Source organism: Sylvia atricapilla, chromosome 2, assembly GCF_009819655.1.
Source record: "Sylvia atricapilla isolate bSylAtr1 chromosome 2, bSylAtr1.pri, whole genome shotgun sequence".
Classification (NCBI taxonomy): Eukaryota; Metazoa; Chordata; class Aves; order Passeriformes; family Sylviidae; genus Sylvia; species Sylvia atricapilla.
The window spans coordinates 20,967,533-20,987,709 of NC_089141.1; the positions used below are offsets into that span (position 1 = coordinate 20,967,533).

The following is a 20,177-nucleotide window of genomic DNA, read 5'->3' on the forward strand; positions in this document are numbered from 1 at the left end:
AGAAAAGTACAAAACACTGAGAAGGAACAGTGCTGTCCCAGAGCCCATTAATAGGGAACATTTTGCAAGACCTATTCTTGTAAATAGTTTGATAAACTTCAGGTTTTGCTATGAAAGACCCTTAAGAAAAATAATTGAACCACGTTTGCCCATCTGGGTAGTTTCATACCAAATAGGCCTAATTCAGGGAAAGAGGGCACCAACTTACCCTAGGAGGGGGGATTATGACTTCTACATCTTTGGGAAGCTCTTCCTCTGACAAGAGGTCAAATGTAAAAATGTTTCCATCTCCACCATAGGTAATCAGACACCCATTATCATGACTCAAACAGATCCCCCGGATCTGCCCATTGTCATTGTCATGTACATTCAGGTACCAGTAGTCCTTCAGGGCACCCACTGAGACACCTTCAGCACTGAGAGGATAAGCACGCAGCGAGCCATCCTGCATCCCACAGAACATCAAGGGGTTGCTGGTGCTGTTAAATAAACAACAAGGAAAAGTAATAATAATAGCAGCAACTTCTAACAAGCAAACTCAAAATATGAAAGGAGCTAATCTAGCTTAATAGAAATCACCTTCCCAAGTTTGGAAGCTGAAAACAAAGTATTTCAACTGTTCAAAGTATGTGTGATTCTACTACGAAATGTTTTTCAGCTAACTGGCTGCTTAGGAATAGTCCAGCCAGCTTACTATATATCTTAGAACTAGTCTCAGTCTTGAGTTGGGCAGTGTAGCAAACACCAAGTTAAAAGCTAGAAAAGCAGTTTTTTCTCCCTGCTCCTCATTTAGTACAGATGATGGTGAATGCAGCCAGCAGTACATTAAAGCCTGAATTAAACCTGCCTTCTTTTGATGCAGAACATGCCTACTCTTCCAGGGAACCTAATACTGGGAATCTGAAAAGAATCCAGCCTTTCCATTCATACAGTTCACAGAATGTCCTGAGAAGCCTCTATTCCTAACACAAGAGGGATAGACTGATTGCTCCATGTTTTAATTCTCTTTGTTAACTATGATAAAGAACTGCTGTTCTGGTGATCACTATATGCAGGGACTTCCAAGGATTCTCCTGGAGTTCTACAATCTAGGGTGGCTGAGTTTAGTCAGTACTTAAAAATCCCACTTTTTCATTGCTGAAGGTCTTTTAAAATTATTCTCAGACACATGGCCCAGCTATGTCCATTAGGAATTTTAAGTGAAACTCAGTGCCAGGAAAACCAGAGAGAGTTTGTGTATATTAGAGTTGAGCCACAATTAAAAAGGGACAAACAAGCATAGACTCCTCCTTTCCAAGTTCAATTTCATCAAGCTTTATCCCAGAGCTATTTGTTAATCACAGTGTTTTACCAGAAGGAGATCTGGTGAATGGGATTGCTGTCAGTGTTCTCCATAGGAATCACTTCAAAGGGTTCATCTTTCCTCTTCTCAGGGTCTTCTTCATCATCATGTGAGAATTCACAGTGATAGAGAAACCCTGAGTCATACCCACCCTGAAGAAGAGAAGGACCATAAAGAAATGGTGACAAAAGAAAACTGAAGCAGTTGATCAGGTAGATGCAAATTTCAGAATAATTCTTCCTTTCTTAAGGATCTAGGATAGGTTAGAAAATGCTACTTCCAAACACCTAGAGATCCTATTTATCCGCAGACAGAAGTCTGTCACGATCACTGGCATTGCAAGACATTCTACCACTATGTTAAAATTCTACCTTCTGCTTGTGAGAGAACAGCTCAGTCTTTGTGCCCATTCAGGAAATCTACCAAACAATCCGCATCAGAGTGACACTACTGTTTCATTTCACAAAACCCACTGAAATTGTCAAGAATGAAAGGAATTTGATGTCCTAGGGATGACAGGTTTAAAAGGGAAAGGATGTCACATCATCAACATGAAGTAAAAACTGATTTACCAAGGAAAGCCAGAATTTTCCTGGTGCTGAATAAAAGCCACAGAGGATGGGACTGGGCTCCTCTGGTACATAGATATCTGGCAATGGCTCTTCTTCGGGTTCTTCCTCTTCAGTTTCTTCAACCTCAAGTCCCATCTCCTTTTGCTGCTTTATCCATTCAAGCCTTGCTTTCTCCTTTTTCTGCTTTTCTTTCTCTCTCCGTGCAATCTCCTCTTCTAGCTATTACAATAAGCAGAGAAACACCAAGACATGAAACCAAAGTACTCCACACATCACTGACTGAAAGAATCTCATAAATGAAATACAAGGTGGTTCTGGCATTACACATACAGAATATCTACAGAAATCTCTTTCCTGTCAGCTTAGCAGAGATTACCCAGAATTCATGAGACTCTCCAGTGAAATTTCCCCCATTTCCCTCCTCTAAAGTATTTACTCTTGGTCCTTTGAAACAAAAATCATTCCAAATAACAAGCAGATTTCAAGATTTCCTGAGAGAAATTATTCCAAATCCTCACCACTATGCCTACTGCTGTCAAAATCCTAAGTCCTGTCCCCTGCCTGCCCTAGAGAAAGAAAAGCACTGGAAAGTTGAACTCAGGGTTCTAGTACATCATTGGTATACAGCAAAAGAGAGAAGCTGCAATGGACTTAACTTCTTCTGAACAATGAAGAAAAGATTTATCAAACCTTTTGTTTGCATAAACATGTACCAAACATTTTCTAAAACAGTAGCTTCCTAAGAAGGTATTAGATAGCTGAACCAGCAAACCCTTAAATATTATCAGCTGATCTTTGTCTGATTTACCTATTAAAAAATCTCCTGTTTTAGGGACTCTACAGACTATAAAAACTACTTTAGTGCTTCACCACCCTTACATGAGAAATATTTCCTTGCATTAAAACATACTTGTTGTAGCTTATTAATTATTGATTTATTTCCAGAGGGAAAAGACAGCCATTAATATTCTTTCTCTCTGTAGAAACTGTTTTTATTTTTAGCTATTTAGAGTGTTTCTCAACATTATTCTTCACTTTTGACTAAAACAACAAAACAAAACTGACTAACAAACAAAAACCAACAAAACCAACAATACTCTACGTACATTTTTTTAATCTTTCTTTTCATATGCATACTTTGTGATCATTCTTATAGATATTGCTGTGAAAAAACACCTAGAGATCTTTCTCCTGAGTGCTGACTTCCTCCAAGTTATAACATGAAATGAAGCTTTGCCTGATATTCAGTAATACAAGAGCACTTAAGAGAGAAGGCAGAGAATTCACAGAGTAACAACAGAATCAGAGAGGCTGTTGGATTGTAGTGGCTTGAGTATGGAACTGAGAGCCTGCCCACTGGAGTTCTTCTGAGCCTAACATCAGCTTGCCTTTCAGTTTGACAAAACTAACTATAGCTGTGAGTTGGCATAACTCTTTTCCTTTGGCCTCACATACTCTATTTAAATACTAAGTGTCTTTCAGAAGTTAAATCCACACCTTTAAACTTAAAACATTTTTTAAAAGTCAGAAATACTGCTAAAAAAAATAGGATATGTTTCATGTTGGCTTCAAGGTGACTACCTGGGGATTTTGTAACTGTTGAAAGGAAATTTCCTTTGATATGGCCAATATCAACCACAAGAAATATTCTTTTTGTCAAAATTACCAAAATTTAAATGTTTTGAGAACTAATGCACTAATATTACCTTCCCCTTTCTCTAATGATGTCCTCTTATCACAATCAAAATTCACACCATGCTTTCTGTGTCATGTAGGTTTTAATAAAGCAAAAACTACTTGTAATTTCAAGCCACAAATGGCTTCTACCTGGCATTCCCTTTCAAGAAGCTTAGCAAAACCCCTGTGATACAGGGACTAGAAAATCTTTTGGGTAGTTTGATCACCTGGCACAACGAAGAAGAAGAAATTCTGCCATAGAAGAATTTTTTACCTTGATTTTGGATTTAATACTATAAAAATGGAAGTACTGTGTTGGCAGGGTTTTTATGTGATAGGTGGTTGCTGTATCATGCTCCTCAGGCAGAGGAGCAGGAACCTGGACAGCAAAGCCATTCTCACAAAGGATGAGCAGCGTGCTCTTGTCCTGTAGAAAAACAAAAAGAAGACAAATATAGGGCACATGTACAAATGGAATCTAAACAAATGGGAGGAAAAGTCAGTTAGGCAGATGCACAGGCACATGGCCAAATTCCAGCAATACTTACCTGTGCTCTTATTCCTATACACACTTTAAAATGGACACCAGAAATCAGTGAGCTTCTTTTATGCTAGGCAAAGCTAAAGAATTGAAGAAATCCTTCCTGTATCCAAACCAGCTATAATTGACATTGCTTAGCTTGAAAGCAGCATGATGATTTTGGAAATTTGGTTCAATTAAAAAATGGATTTGATCCAATAGTTAGTAGGTTTTAGGTGGATAATTTAATATATTTCCATACTAATAAATCCTTTATATCATCAAGACTTGCTCAAAGTCTTGCCAAATGCTATTTACCTTTCAGTTTGTTTGTTTATTGCTGGTACCTGACGTCCTTTAAAATGCGAGGTTAGGAACAACAGAGAGGTAAGGGTAATACTTATTCAGTGTTTTGAGATTTTAAAAGACAAATCTGTATTTAGTTTTAATTTTCATAAGCTATCTGGAGAAAAGAGAGAGAGGCTTATTTTATCTGACCCATCACTGAAAATGTGCAAAGAGGGCATATTAGAGTTGCTCTGGAAACTCTGATAGGAATAATATAGTTCCTGTGTCTATAGGATCTCAGCTTGAAAACGCATTCATTAAATGTAATGTATTTAATCACCAATGCTTCTTTAAAACAAACAAAACAAAGTAGTAGTGTGACACTCATATGCTGGCACTGTGTTAAGCAAGTGTTCTCATCCAGCAAGACAGGCCAGATACTGGAGTTACTCAGGCAGAATCTAACATATCCAAGACACAATGGGTGCTTCCTTAGTAAGGAAGTCAAGGAAAGGACTCAAAATGCAACTGTCAGATCAAGCAAGACCTGTTGTTTCTGCAGTAAGATAGAATTCATACCAACAAGACTTCTTTTGCCAGTTTTAACAGTTCAAATTAACAAGTGAAAATACTATCATTTTGCCACTATGCACCTGTAATACAAATCTTGCTAGCATCTAAATACAATGAATAGTCTCTCCTCTAAATAATGATACTGGACCAAGCAAAATTTCAGATGTTACCCTAACCTTAGAACACTTTAAAATATTAGCAGAAACCTATTGTGATATGTCCTGACACATTTCAAACACAGAATGTGAATTTCAAGAAGCACCCAAAATCTTTCTTAATATTGTCAAAAACCTTTTTAAAAGCCTGTTTTAATATGGGCAAGACAGTAATGCCCAAATAACTTCTTTGTCAAAGAGAATCAGACCTTCCAAAAGCTAAGGAATAAGATTGTTTCTTCAAGTCAAGGGCTCACAAAGCATACCACAATCTTGTGGTTTGTATTATCCAAAACCCAAAACACGTCCATAGTGATTGAAGCAGAGATATAGCTACACAGAACCTTTTAGAATCTGTCATGCTGAAGCAGCATGAAGAACATGTAGCAAAACATTATTTGTATTGTCTATAGAGGACATGACTAGAGTCATGGGTCTTCATCTATTTGCATTGGAAATTCTTTCTTAAATGATGTGTTAACACTGCTAGGAAGGAAAGAAAACAAATATGTAGTACTCACATGAGAAGGTGGAGACCAGTGTAATGCCTGTACAGGACCAGGGACACAGATGAATCCAATTGGCCTGTATTCATCCTCAATACCAAAAAAGAAAACAGTTTTGTCTTTACTCTGAGGAGAACAAACAAACAAAGATGATTACTGAATCAAAGCTGACCAAAAATTAAAAAAACTAAGCACTTTATGACATAAACACATACTTCCATTTTTTTTGTGTGTGTTTAAACAGGGGAACTTAGGACTGGATTTCCATGATAATTACTGAGAGGAAATAAAAATCCAGCCCATGTTGCTCCAAGAAACATATTGCACCCATAGATCTTACTTGCTCTCATGGGCCTCCTCTGTCATCCCCAGCCACGTGCTTTCCGCCCGTTGCCCCAGGAGCTCTTTTAAATCTCAGGCTCAGGCCTGATTTTTCAGATAAGACAGCACAAGCTGATTTCCCCAGATAACAAGAAAATCCAGAAGTGGTACACAACATGATTCATTGTAGCTTAAATCCTACATTAAATGAAATAAATGCATGGCAATTCAGCCCAAGGAACATGTAACTGCAAATTGCACCGATCATGGGTAAGGACTAGCTTCTAAAAAGAGACAGCACTTTAACTAGAAACCATCTCAAACACTACCAGGCATAATGACAAACTGACTGACTGACCCCGTGGTAAGGCCAAGCAGTGCTAGGTAGCAGCTGGATTGCTGCCAATGGACTTGCTTGTACTAATTCCAAGATCCTACTAAACTAATTCCAAAATGAACCAAATCCATCTTCAAAGGGGATTACAGAATTCACACTTAATAGTCCAGTAATTCACAAAATGAATTGTGTGAAGTGCATGATTGCTTTCCTTCAGAAAAACAGATGTGAATGCAAACAGATCCTTCTCCCAGCACAGAGAACTACAACACATAATCAGCATAAGTAACAGAAGTAAAAACGTGTTGTCAGTAAACAAACTTCACTTAATCTCTTTTCAAAGGCTCTACATTTGTGGCTTAATAAAAACAACCAAAATAAATGATACATACCCCTGTGGCAAACACATCTCCCTTTGGTTCATATGCCAAGGCTGTAACTGCAGCACCATGAGGTTTGAAAACTTGTTTCAGATTTATCCCTACAATCTCATTGGTCTCTTCTTCTTCATGACCAGGCAGCAGTTTGGGATCATAAACCTCGATTATGCGGACAACACCATCTTCAAACCCCACAGCAATCTGACCTCCTTCAGGATTTACCTTTAGGTGAAATAAAGAAAAAAAAAAATCACAGTGTACATCTGTGCAAAAAGCTTAGAAGAATAATCCTTATGGCACATGCTCTGGAACTCACCCTACATGAAAGTGTTGCTGAAGCACAAAGAATATTTCATACATGGGAAATGTTGCTTATTCTCTCTAATACCATAAAATAACCATTACTAATAACTTTAATACCATTCTCTCCAGTACCACAAAAGAAGACAAAGGACTGGGGCCTATTTTTTGGATTGTGTTTTGTTTTTAGTGATAACATGCTATTGAGACTGAAGATGTTAATGAGCATGTGGTTGAAATGTCTGAGGAAGAGGTAATTCATACTGACATAAAGATACATATCAGTAGCTTCTTAAGCAGAAGAGTTGGAACTCAGAAAAGGAATTATATTACCCTGAATATAACATGGGGCACCAAGCCTAAGTATGATTTTTAAGGAGGTGAGGGCACAGGATGGGGTCTGTCTGACTCCATATAAAGTAGTGGAGTCAACAGAGACTGCCACCTGAGACGAAGAGGAGGAAGAGTCTTTACCATAAGTCCTGTAGGTAAGCCAATTGCTAACAATTAAGACAGCCTTGAACTGTGATAAAGGTTAGCAGAAACAGGCCTGTGTTTTAGCTGGATACAGGGGGACTTGTCGATTTAGCGCTTTTTTTTTTTTGTCATTTGAGTGTCTTGAAGTCAATTACAAGCTGAATTGTCATTGTTCACTTGTCTAACAAATTTGCTGCTAGCTTGCCTATGAGGAGATTATGGTATACAGATGCTTCCAAGTATGTTGGACTGAGTTTTCTTAGATTAATAGCACAGATTTTAAAATATATTTGCACACTTTAAACTGTGACCAAGTATCTAATGCAATTTTAAATGCAGCTAGATAGACTAAGTACCCTTTGGATTTCAGATTGTGTTTACTAACAACTGTTGTAAAACTGAAGTGAGTCAGTTTTGTGATGCTGTACAATTCATTAGGGCAGACAGATTACTTCATGAGGTTATAAGTCACCACTTAACAGGATCTGCGAAAGCCTACATGGTCAGAATTATATTTTTATAAAATAATTCTTTTTTAAAAATAAAGGTGCTCTCCCAGTGGAATCCTCACCTTGAACATTCAAATAATTATTTTCCTCCTAAATTTGCTTGTAATTAACTCACCAGGCTTGCTATGTTTTCTCAAGAACATAACTAGACACTATTTTAATTAAAATTAGCAAATATGTCTAAAAGTGATAGACTCCACACTCCACAAATGATCAGTTCTGGCAACAGTTTTTAATGATTTATCTCCAAATGTTTGTGATTCGTCTGGGCTGTCATTTCAAAATGTGTTAACTAACTCATGTTAATTGACAATTGCTCTGTGTGGGTTAAATAGAAGCTGTTAGTCTACAAACTCAGACTACTTCCCATGCTGCACACTGAGATCTGATTTTAAAATCTTAGGAAGGCACAAAGTAGGATACCTGATAACAGTAAAGTTAAACTGTTCCTATACTGTACACAAAAATACTACCCCACAAACTTATATATCCTACTACAGTAAATCCCACCGTGGCCTAACAAGTGATCTCTAATGTCTTGTTTGGTGAGCAGCTTCCTGGGTGCTGGCAGACTCACAGGCTCCTTGATGAATTTTTGCTAACATGCAAGGAAAAACTCACAACAGCCGGTGCCCATGTCAGTGCTGTTCCTCCCTGTTTAAACTTGATTACTCCCAGTTGGCTGTTGCTGCCAAAATCATAGATGCGCACTGACCCTGCATGGAAAGGAGACAGTAAAAATTTACTGCACACAGTATCACTTACGCTGTTAGGATTTATGGAGAAATGTCTATTTATTTGAATTAAAATCTGGATAAAATGTCTGTTTTCTCTTCTGAGTAACAAAATGCCCGACTGGAAAGATGACTGATGGTTACAGAGTACAACAGCTAGCATGGTGCTCATGAACAAAACATATGATTTCTTCATTCTTCAACTTATATAGAACCAAGAGCTGTCAAGGCTGGGGGTTGTAATAAGAAGTCCCAGGCTCACAATCCACATGTAATTTTCAAGTGAGCATGGAATTGTGGCATACTCTAAGGAAAATCTGTACTGACAACATAGGAAAAGATGATAGGCTAATACTTGGGACTGCCTAGGGTGGAAAACATTTAAAGGGAGGAAAATGTAGGAGATTGTCTGCAAAAGCTCCAATTGCATCAAGGGGAAAATTAACAGATTCATAGGCACACATACTGATTGCATAAAATTCCATTCCAAATGGCATATATGTGAAATTTAGTTTGCTCAGCTGGTAGGAGTTTGTCTTCAGGCCAGAAGACTGTGTGCACTGTATAACACAGACAAATTACAAGACACTACTGACAAGAATTGAATTAAAAGACCTCATAGTATTTTCTGAACAGTATAAATGACGTTGTTAGTGTTCTGGCCAGTAGTTCTTTCAAGCACAAAAAAGCTAACAGTGAGAGGCCTAAGCAGCAATATTTGTACAAGTTAAATGAATATGTCTGTAATTACCTGTTATCTGTTGTTGAGAGCATAATAGCTATTGCATTTTCTAAGCAAGGCACAAACATTAGTATTTGCAATGGCTTACACAATGCTGGAGGTGTATGTAATTCCTTACAAGATAAAAATCCCAACATTTATTAAACCCCAGCACTGAATATAAGTGCTGTTACTCAGACCAGATGTCTCACCTTTTCATACACAATGAACAAATAAAGTCATTCATTCAGAACAAATAATTTAAAATGTTTCCCATTAAAAATGTCTGTTGCTAAAATCCCAGGTTTTTAAGATGAAGCAGTCTTAATGCATTGTTTCAAAACATTAATGATTTGCCTTAACTATTATAGAACTGATCCCAGGAAAAACAATTCCGTGTAAAGTGACTTTGCAAGAGCAAATGCACAAAAACAAACACAGGAGTTCCCAACTAAGCATCACTGCCCTTCAAAAGCAATAATGGCAGTGGCATGAGAGGAAAGGAGCAGTGTACTTACAGTCAAGAGCCGTGGTGGCCATCAGGCACGTCAAGGGAGAGACACCGACGGCCTCGATGCCCCCAGAGTGGAAGGTACACACACGCTCTGGGTTGTGGGTCTGCAGTGCAAAACAGAAGAGAAATTCTGCTGCATTTTACACTTGTGCTCCCCAGTTTGGGCTTATGCTGCCTGGGAAATAATTTCCTCATCCAAGGAATTACAGACTTTGCTATCTTTTTTTTTTTTTTTTTCATTAATGCATCTTTTATTTACCATAAAACTCTTGGAAAGTATTTTACTTTTCACATTCGAATTTTATTCTCTGCAAGGCATTGTTCCTATTTAGTTTGTTATGTTACAGAGCAAAAATTAAATTTCCCTTTTTTCACCTCTGTCATCCATTTCTCCATCAAAACCATCTCCAGCAGTAACACTAGTTACCAGTAGGATAAAACACTTCAAGTGTGTTTCATCCTTGTTTTTTTCTAGTTCTTTCTGTTTAAAAAAAGGCTACAGTAAGGATTGGCTCAGACACCTATCTATAGAGGATATAACAACACTCCTTGAACTCATTTCCTGCATCCATGCAACTTTCATTACTAGTTTATCAGAATCAAACTCCTTTCAAGTAACTTGAATTTGGCAGCTGAAATTTCAGGAATCAAAAATCAAATTCCTCCATATCATCCTGCATAATCATTGCAATCAATTACATCAGAAAATTTTTATGAAATAAAATATCTGTGTCAATGCTACAATTTTCTACCATGCAACTTCATAAAACATAAATTTTATTCCAGATGCAACCAGTATAGTTACAGTATGTAATAGGATATGGTTCCTATTGCAAATGAACTGAAGAAATCAGAAGGAAAAAAACTCAAAATTACCGTATTTGAAAAAGTCAAATCCAGCTTCCAGATCGCTCCATTTGTATCCTGAAGAAGAAAAACCATTAATTGAATATTTTCACACTGAATTGCGAAATAAAATCACACATGGTGAGTTCTTAAAAACTCCTTAATGATTATCACTGTGAAACAGAAATGCAATTATGTTGGTCTTATGAATCCCATCCATCACTTTAAGATAACAGAACTTGGACAATACCTTTTGGTATTCTCCTATTCTTATGGCAGAGTCTCACACATCACCGTACACTAAAAATACAGCACAGCATAACATAGGATAGTTCAGCTGGAAGGGACCTGCAAGGATCATCTTGTCCAACTGCTTGATCACATCAGGCCTGACCAAAAGTTAAAATATATTAAGGGCCTCTATTACATGCCTCTTAAACATTGACAGGCTTGGAACTTAAACCACCTCTCTAGGAAGCCTGTTTCAGTGTTTAAAAAAAAAAAAAATCTGTGGGGAGGTAGGTAGGTAGATAAGAGGATTATTTTCTATATATCCAGAAGACAGCTGAATTCTACCAAAATGAAACATACTGATTTCCAATAGACTCCTGCTGTTACTTACCATCACTTCCTTCATTTTGTGTTTCTCCACAGGGATGCATGTACCTGAGTGTGTCTTACCTGAGCATACCAAAAGGGCTGGCCATGGTCACGAATTTTTGTCATGAAATTCAGGCTGACATTCTTGCCAAGCCAAAGTTCATTCATGGGCTCCATCTCCACTAATCCTGTGCTATCCACAGAATCAGCAGTATCTACTACCTCGAAGTTCCACATCTTCATGGCATTGGAAGCATTAAAAAAAAAAAAAAAAAAAAAAAAAAAAAAAAAAAAAAGCTTTTTATTTTTTTTTATTAATAAGAGCAGGTTGTCTTTATACACAATAAACATGGAAAATCAAAATTTTAAGAAAGCAAAATCACTGCTTTGAAAATAACCTAGAACAGTGACAGGAGCTTCAATTCAGCCCTGACAATAGCAGAGCTACACATGTCAGCATCAGAACTATGCAGAATAAATGGATAAATGGTATCAGTGGGCATTCAGCATTGTTCATACTGAAGCAGCACAAAATAAAAGGAAATTTAACCCTACCATGTTCTGCTCTGTAGGATAAGGACAACATATAAGTTAGCATGCTTATAATCAACTGTATTTTCCAAAGGGGATAACACCAACCTATAAAACACAATAACAACAACAGCAGAGTATGAAATCCTCTACTGTCAATAGGTCAGTTTCCCATTGATTATCTGGGTCATTTCCCACATCAGCTGAAGACACCTCATGTCCTCCTCTAAAGAGCAGGGAAATAAGATTGAAAAATTCTTGATCATTGACAAGTGAGTTCAGAAAGTGGTGTTATGAATAAGGAAAACATTTTGACCTTAATTTATAGAACTATTTGTTAACCTCAGGGTGCTTTTTCTTTTAATTTTCCCCTATTTCAGGATAGGTATCTCTGAGATGCTAGTTAATTTCTGTGTCATTTTAACATTAATAATCTAAACTTTTAAACATTCAAAAAATTAATTTCAAATATTCCTGTAGTTTATTATTTATTTTTTAGATAACAGTACATGTTAATAGGCCTGAAAATTATAATATGATAGAATGCAGTCAAGAACAAAGTTTGACTAGTTAGAAAGTTAGAAAACTCCTAAAGATTATTTTATTATTTTGATTGTACTAAAGTAAAAACTGATTTATTTATTTATTACTATTAAACAAAGAAAACTGCATGCCATGCTATCCAGTTCAAACAGGTACACCGTGGAGATGTGCCCTTATTTTGCTTGTTCTAAAAAATAATTTTCAGAAAGAAACTGCACTCGAAAATTTCCTCCAAAAACCTGGTAAAGGAAATATGTAACATTTACCTGCTGACCATACATTTGCACACCTAAAGGCAGAGCAAAAGAAAAACTCACGCGAATGAAACCATCTTTTCCAACAGAGTAAAGGTCTCCTTCATCAAAAACTAACTGGTTGATAGGGCCTTCATGACAGGGCCTGTGTCCAACTTGACAGAGCTCTACTTTAATGAGGCCACCTTCCCAAAGCAGAAAATTGCCCCACTCAGTTCCTGAGACAACCTTCAATGCAAATGAAGATAAGTATTTAAGCACCTGCATGTAATCATGAACAAATACAGGCAAGAACAAGTTAACATTTGTGTCTTCCTTCCATGAAAGCATGAAATCAGTGGCAAAGTACAGACATTTGCAAGAGAAGATGGAAAGGTTGAGGAGGTTCAACTTTTTAGCAATGTGACATAATTTTCATGCATCGAAATGGTTCAAGCTTAAGACCAACAGTCTCTTTGTATTTCTGTACACTAATGTTTTCAAATTAGAAGACATCCAGCCAACACAGATCTTTTCTCTGTGAATTACAACACTATTTTCCAATTTTTACAAAGCAAGACAGGGTTTGGGCAAATTGATGGCAATGTTTTCTTCTCAGAACAGTGCATCACGGGCCTGATTAAAACATTTTTAACTTACAAAGTCTAACTTACAAAGCAGACTTTATATCAAAGCCTAAAAGGGTACCTAATACTTTTTCTTTTTGACACATTTTCTTACTTACCTTTCCATCGGGGAGCTCCACAAAACCTATAATATCAGACACTGCTGTTTTTCCAAACCTGCCCAAAGCTCCTTGTAACTTGAGACCAGTTAATGTGAGAGCCATCTTCCAGAACCTGAGTACAGAAAAACACACCTCTCTCTGATACAAGATTTCCTAAACACTGTTCAGTCCCTCTTAGACATTTCAATAATCTTACCAGGCATGCCTTGCCATGAGGCAAGGGCCACTCATGTATTACTCTCATTTACAGGAGAACTTGGGGTTTTTTTCTTTTGAAAATGACATAAAGTTTTACAACTGCACAAACATTTCCCTATACTACTCCTATGAAAAAGCTAGGAAAAGGATTTAGAATCAGCAGAATGAAGACTAAACTACTATTTAAAATTAAGAAGTGTAAAATCCACAGCTACATTTTCCCAGCTACAACCCATACACATAGTTAGGGATACCTATTTTATTATTGCTGTGGAGTGTATGGTGCTCAGTTTTGTAAATCCAAGGGACTGAGGTCTTCACTGAATGTCATCCAAGTCTACTTGTAGAATTAAACTGTACTATAAAGTCTCACTGAGCCAAACGTTTTATCCTAAATGTTAATGTCTCCTCTGTGTGCAGGAGACATTACTTTAAAGATAACTGTTGGAAATCATAATCTGAGTTCACATTTAAGTGAAAGGTAACATTTATCATGTAATAAAAGCTACATCAGGGTTTACTTGTAGTATTTTAGATCACAGGAAAGTTTGTAAGAGATTTTATTGTCAGATTTCCATAAATAATGCATTACTAACAACATTTGTTCTGTGTATAATAATTTGCTATTTCAGACCCACTTTGCGACCAAACTGCAAACCAAATCTCAGATTGTAAATGTCAGTAAATCTCAGATCTGATTTGCCCATTAAAATTCAAAGAAACTTTAGACACATTATAATTCTAAAGATATCAGATTCATTACAACAGAATCCCACTCTTAGCGTTAGTCTGTGCTGTGTTAACATTCAAGTACTGGATAAAGACAGAACACAAAAAGAAAGTTTAGAGTTGTTGGGTGTTTGGCCCTTTTTTATAAAAGCACCCATGAACTTAGCAGGGAAAGAAATGTATGGAAACATCTTTTGTAGGCTTTTAGTGTGACCAGAGGGTTTCTGATCCATTATTTGGCCACCAGCTCTAATGGCTGTCCAAAGTGCAGAGATCTTGATATCAAAGCTTGAAATTGAGCTCAAGAAATCAAAGGTAGAAAGCCCAGAAGGCACAGAAAGCATATGTCCTATGTTACCAGCTAGAAGACACATATTTATAAGTATTTTTCATTACTTCTTCCCAGCACTTGTTGAAATCACAAGAATGGAGCCAGAGGTACTGACATTTAACATCAAGCATCATCTCAATTTGGACAGCAAATATATTGAAAGATTTGTTTGACTGGCTGAAGGATTTGAAATTCTTCATTTTTGTAATTGTAAGGGCCAGGTAATATCGCATTCCTCACTGGCACATGTTTGCTAATGATGCATTCTTGCTAGTTATCTCCTATGTATTATGACAGCAGAGGCGTTATGTCTTAATCCTAATTGGCAAACCTACCTGATGTGTCCTGATCCAGCTGAAGTTAGATGCTTTTCAGTCTCTGCAGAAAACATGACCTTGTACACATCCTGTGCAAAAGCTTTTGACCTCAACAGAGTCTCTTCTTGTTTCCAGTCCCAGATAGTCAACATGTAGTCAGGGCTGCTCCCAATGCTGGCCAGCAAAGTGCCAGTACGGTTGAAATCACCAAAAACATAGGCTACTTCTGTTCCACCTAAAGAAATGTACAAGCCCCAATACACAATCATCAGAAAGAGGTAGAAACAACACAAAAATCCACTCAGAAGGAGCTCAGCTTTCACTGATTTTTTTTTCAATAGGTAATGGCTTTAGGTTGGCTATTTCTATCAAATAAAAGTTCCTTCCCATGCAATAATGAAAAAACTTGAAACCAGCGTTTTCTATTTCTGCTGTGAAGGACCAAAAGATTCCATTTCCTTCTAAACTAAAAATGATACACTACTCCATCTGCTGGGATCTTTAAACACTAGTCCATCTGTATAAAATGAAAATAGAACTTTTTACACTACCTTTCAGTATTCTGTAGGGCCTCACTGAAGGATATGTGTAGATGACAATGTCTGGCTTCTTTCCTTTTTCTCCTACTGCAAAGTACTCCTTATTAGGGTGTGCCTTGAAAAAGCAGAAGACCTGTAGCATGCTGTAAAAACACCTTTGCTTTTACCCTGCTAGTTATTAAGTTATTGTGTTCACTCACTCATTAGTCAAAATATACTGCCGTAAATATTAGATTGCATTGTTCTGTGTGTTCATTCTCAACAACTGCCAATGTATTGCTCAATATGGGAATGAAGCCACTACGCACACAAAATGGTATATCACACATATATGGCAGAATCATGACAAACAGTGAAACAACCTGCTTTGTGATGCATTCTTTTCCTATTCCTACCTCACTCAACCCATTAGCTGATCTTTCCATAGCAGCATTTGTGTTAGCAGCCATCTACTTCAGCAGAGAGTTGCAGAAAAGCCATCCTAAATGACCCTACTCTGAAGGTGTAAAAATGTACACTGATTCCCCAGAAAAGGCTGCTTAGAATGAAGCAGGACAGTCTGAGGCTGGTACTCTGAAAACCTTGCTCATGTGCAATAAAACTGAGATAGCAGAGCTTTCACAAAGTAAAGAGACAAATTCAGAGACAGAACTTGAGACTCCAAGCTCTTGATGAGTTTACTAGAGTGAAATCAGATACTTTTTCTCTTCATTTGTGTGAGAGCCTGATTTTCTAAATTGTAATTGCAAGTAAGACTCTATATTTGTATCAGTGGTGATTACAACAGATTAAGTGTTGAAAAAAAATAGAAGAATTGCTATGAGCCAAAAGATTTAAATAATAATGTCAAAGTGCTAAAAATTAATCCCAGCTGGACTTGTCAGTCCTTTTAGGTAACTGAGCCTGGGACTAAGGTGTGCAGATACTTGTTCTCTGCCAATTATATTGATGGGATAAGAAGCTCATGCTGCATGGTCCACACATTCTTTTAATCAATACCATACTTTCTCATGTACATGCCTGTGGAAATGTAGAAGTCTCTCATATCTGGCAACCACAACCAAACCATTTTTTTCCCCAGAAAGTGACTAAAGTTCTTAAACAAGAAACAAAAGCCATACTGTGATAAACCCAATTCCACCACCACCACTGCTCCGGACGTATTTCTGATACTTAGTTCTCAGGTTCTGGAGCACCACCTGGTTTCCTGCTATATACCCCACAGTATGTCTGTCCATTATCATCAGGTTTACTGCTCTGGTACAGTCATAGCCAAAAGAATGTCTGGGAACAGTCCAATAAGGAAAAGATTAGACACTGGATTTCTAGACAGTTTACTTAGTGGATAGAAATGCTTCAACAGAAACTGAAATGGGAATATTGAAACTAGTGACTAAGCCTGATGGCAGGAGATAATTTTTTCAGTATACAGTGAAAGTAAAATATATCTTGACCCTGTAACTGAAAGGAAGGCACAAGTAAAGGCCTTCTAAAATTCTTATCCCATTTTTCATCTCCACTATGGGTACAACCTTTCTACTACTGGATCATTTGGAGCTGCAAGGAATTCATATTATGTCTGTGTTCTCTTTTCAGACAAAATTTAAAAGATGTGCATTAGATTACCAGGAACTGTTCTACAGATAAGAGATCAGACCAAACAAGTTTTCAAGTTCACTTCTTAATTGCTTACAGGCAGATATAAAAAAGGGGAAATCCAGTCTTCAACAGCAACTGAACTGTGTCTGCAGAGAAAATCACCAGCATATACGAAAGTCACATATCATATCCTATCCTATTGACCATACCTACCAAAGAGTTTATTGTAGCTCTTAACTGATGGGCACCACTTCTTTCATTCTACTACTTTAGATCTTCTAAGCACCAGAACACAAATCTACCTGGTTCCTTTCCCACTTCTCCCTTACAAGGTACACAGGAGTTCTGCCCTTCTCTCAGCTTCTTGGGGAACACCAGTATGGCTACAGAGAAAAGCAGGGCTTTGCAGGGTGTATTCTTATGCCAGTCTTCTGCCTGGTCCCACCAGCTGCTACATGATCTAGTTCTACAGGAGTACTTATGCTAGTAAGCACTGCACCAAATAAAAATGTTTATGAGGTCAAGACAACACTTAAGATTAAATTCAACCAGAACCCAGAATAATTGGCCAGGATTTTTACCTGTGTCTCAATCAAAGCTATCCCACTAATGCCACATAGGCTACTCCAAATTTGACCAATACAATCTTGAGAACATATATAAAATATCATTAGCTTTGAATTTGCAGAAGCTCAACAGAAAGGATACTTCAAAGTAAGCAGGTCAGTGGGTATCTCAGTGTCATCAGTGGCATATGGTCCTGAATATACATCTTCATACGAGTAGAAAAAGGTTTCTGGGATTCTCCTTTTTGCCTTGACAGGCTTTTTTTGTGATTCTGAGGATACTTGACTATTATCTTGTTCATCCAAATTGTGTTCTGCACCTCAGAAGTGGGGAACATAACAGAAATTTATATTCACCATATGTTTTGGGTTAGTTCTGATATTCACACCTAACTATAAAAGGGGAGGAGTCACAATTCTTTGCCCCCTTTGACAGAGCTATCAATACTTCATAGCTCAAAACAAGGATCCCAAGTCTTAGTAACTACTTGTCCTGGAACTGTCTGCAACAAATACTCCCTTAGGCTTTTAAAAACTTCACTGTAAATATTCAAAACTGAAGAATTTAAATGGGAAAAATTTTGAGACCATTGGAAAAACATTGGTTTTAAAGTTTTAAGATTTACCAAAGCAGTTCAGTTGAGGTTTGCTTGGTATTTACATCTCCACTTTAGAAACCAAACAAATTTTAAAGTGTCTCTTTTCAGTAGTTATTGAATGCATATTGTTACACAAAACAATTATTAAAACCACATATAATGGACTACCAGAAGACACCACTGTCCTCAAGAAAGCAAACTGCTAATGCGTGACCCAGTGTAGTTCCTCACTGGACTGCAATGCACAATACTGTCAACTTCACTTCCGACGGGTCATAAGCACTAAATTAAAAGTAGTTTCCAGTTGGTTACCTCAGGTTAAATCTATTTTGTAAGTATTTCATGCTGTTCTGACTCTTTTCTCTCCTAGGTGAGCCATGAGAAACAAGCAAAGGGGTCAGAGACCAACCAGGCAAACAGCAAAGCTAAGACAACTGAAAGGGTGCAGAAGTACTCAATCATTATAACTGATTAGAATCTGAGGTTGTTAAGCTGTTCCTAATAATAACAATAAAACCAATGAAAACTACGAAGTACTGGGGATTTTAAGTTTGTGCCAATAACTCCTCAGTGGACACCAGTTCTCAGCAGTGCTCTCAGTGTCTGATTCCAGTTGCTCCCCTTCTTCCTCCTGTTCCTCTGCAGCTGGTGATTCCTTTGAAACATTAGTTTTGTTTTCTTTTGCCAAGTATAACTGGGATCACCCTCTTAGGTATGAATTCCTTTGACTAATTTGCTCATACTTGTGATATTAAATAAATATGGAGTTCTGTTGTAGTAAAAGAATCTCCTCTGTCCAACAGCAGACTTCCTGCTGTTTAGTATTAAGTGTAAGAAGTTTGCTTATAAAAAACAGTAGTTTAAAACTTAGGGGAAGGCAAGAAACAAACACATCCTATAACAGAAAAAAGGTGTAATAGGAAGATCAAACAAATGCCAAAAGCAATGCAGCAATGCATCAAAAAATCCTTCTAAAGTGGATTTGTTATTCATGCTACCAGGATCTAGTGTGTTAGATGACATGCAAGACACCCAAAATAGACACTGGACCGACATTTCAGGATGAAAAATATGTTAAAAAGAAAAATACTGGCCTCTGACTGAAAGAGTCTGGTGGAGTTAAAAACCTGTTTTCAGTATTAGCTACAGAGACAGGTCTAAGCAGCAAAAATTTTCAGGGGAGGGACTTTGAGAGCTGAAGTACAGCAGGAACAACAGGCACAGTGCTTAGTCCAGAACTCCATTATTACCAGAGTAAAAATAAAATTTGGTAACACCAAGAGCAGGAACTGGAGATGAAGTAAGAAAGTGGTGAAAGGTGGAAGAAGCCAGTAGTTAATGTAGGTTCAGTACAGTAATCACAATATAATGGGGAAATACTCACCCCTGGGATGTGCCTGTGCATCTTCTTCTGGTTCCTGCTCCATTGGAAAAGATGGATGGCTCTCTCCCTGGCAGTGGTAAAGACAAGCCTTTAATATTGTTTCCTTTATTTGCCATTTAGACCATTTTCATTTTCTCTCCAATGCTCAGAGATTCCCAAAGATGCTATTTGTCTTCTGCCTGCACACAAATACAGATAACCCAAAAGTATGTCCTACTTCGTAGTGAATTAATTGGCTCAGGTTTTAGGACTCCAGGCTCTGAATAAATTGCTGCACCAATACTTTCATCTAAACACTGTGTAATGGTGGGAACTGAAATGATTTAAATGTGTTGAGCTTCTCTTTAATACACAGGTATGAGATCTGCTTGTGAGACAAGGTTATTCCTTCACCTTTGTGGTGGGCTTCACAAAAACATCTGGAGATAGACATTCTGAGATCACCTAACCTAATATCTTAAATGGAAAAGCAAGAGAGATGAATCTTT

General features: G+C 37.4%; 1 protein-coding gene across 1 annotated transcript in view; it reads right to left on the minus strand.

The window, feature by feature from the left end:
- Window positions 1-19,732, minus strand: part of CFAP44 (cilia and flagella associated protein 44) — a 44,476-nt gene extending 24,744 nt beyond the window's left edge. Inside the window, 17 exon segments of the mRNA XM_066338368.1 lie at window positions 209-479; window positions 1,352-1,494; window positions 1,915-2,133; window positions 3,866-4,018; window positions 5,649-5,759; window positions 6,684-6,893; window positions 8,579-8,673; window positions 9,931-10,030; window positions 10,803-10,850; window positions 11,454-11,609; window positions 12,764-12,928; window positions 13,425-13,539; window positions 15,021-15,237; window positions 15,554-15,656; window positions 16,663-16,825; window positions 17,849-18,020; window positions 19,690-19,732. Coding sequence (XP_066194465.1) covers window positions 209-479; window positions 1,352-1,494; window positions 1,915-2,133; window positions 3,866-4,018; window positions 5,649-5,759; window positions 6,684-6,893; window positions 8,579-8,673; window positions 9,931-10,030; window positions 10,803-10,850; window positions 11,454-11,609; window positions 12,764-12,928; window positions 13,425-13,539; window positions 15,021-15,237; window positions 15,554-15,656; window positions 16,663-16,825; window positions 17,849-18,020; window positions 19,690-19,732 — 2,484 coding nt within the window.
- Between the last annotated feature and the right edge of the window lie 445 nt (window positions 19,733-20,177).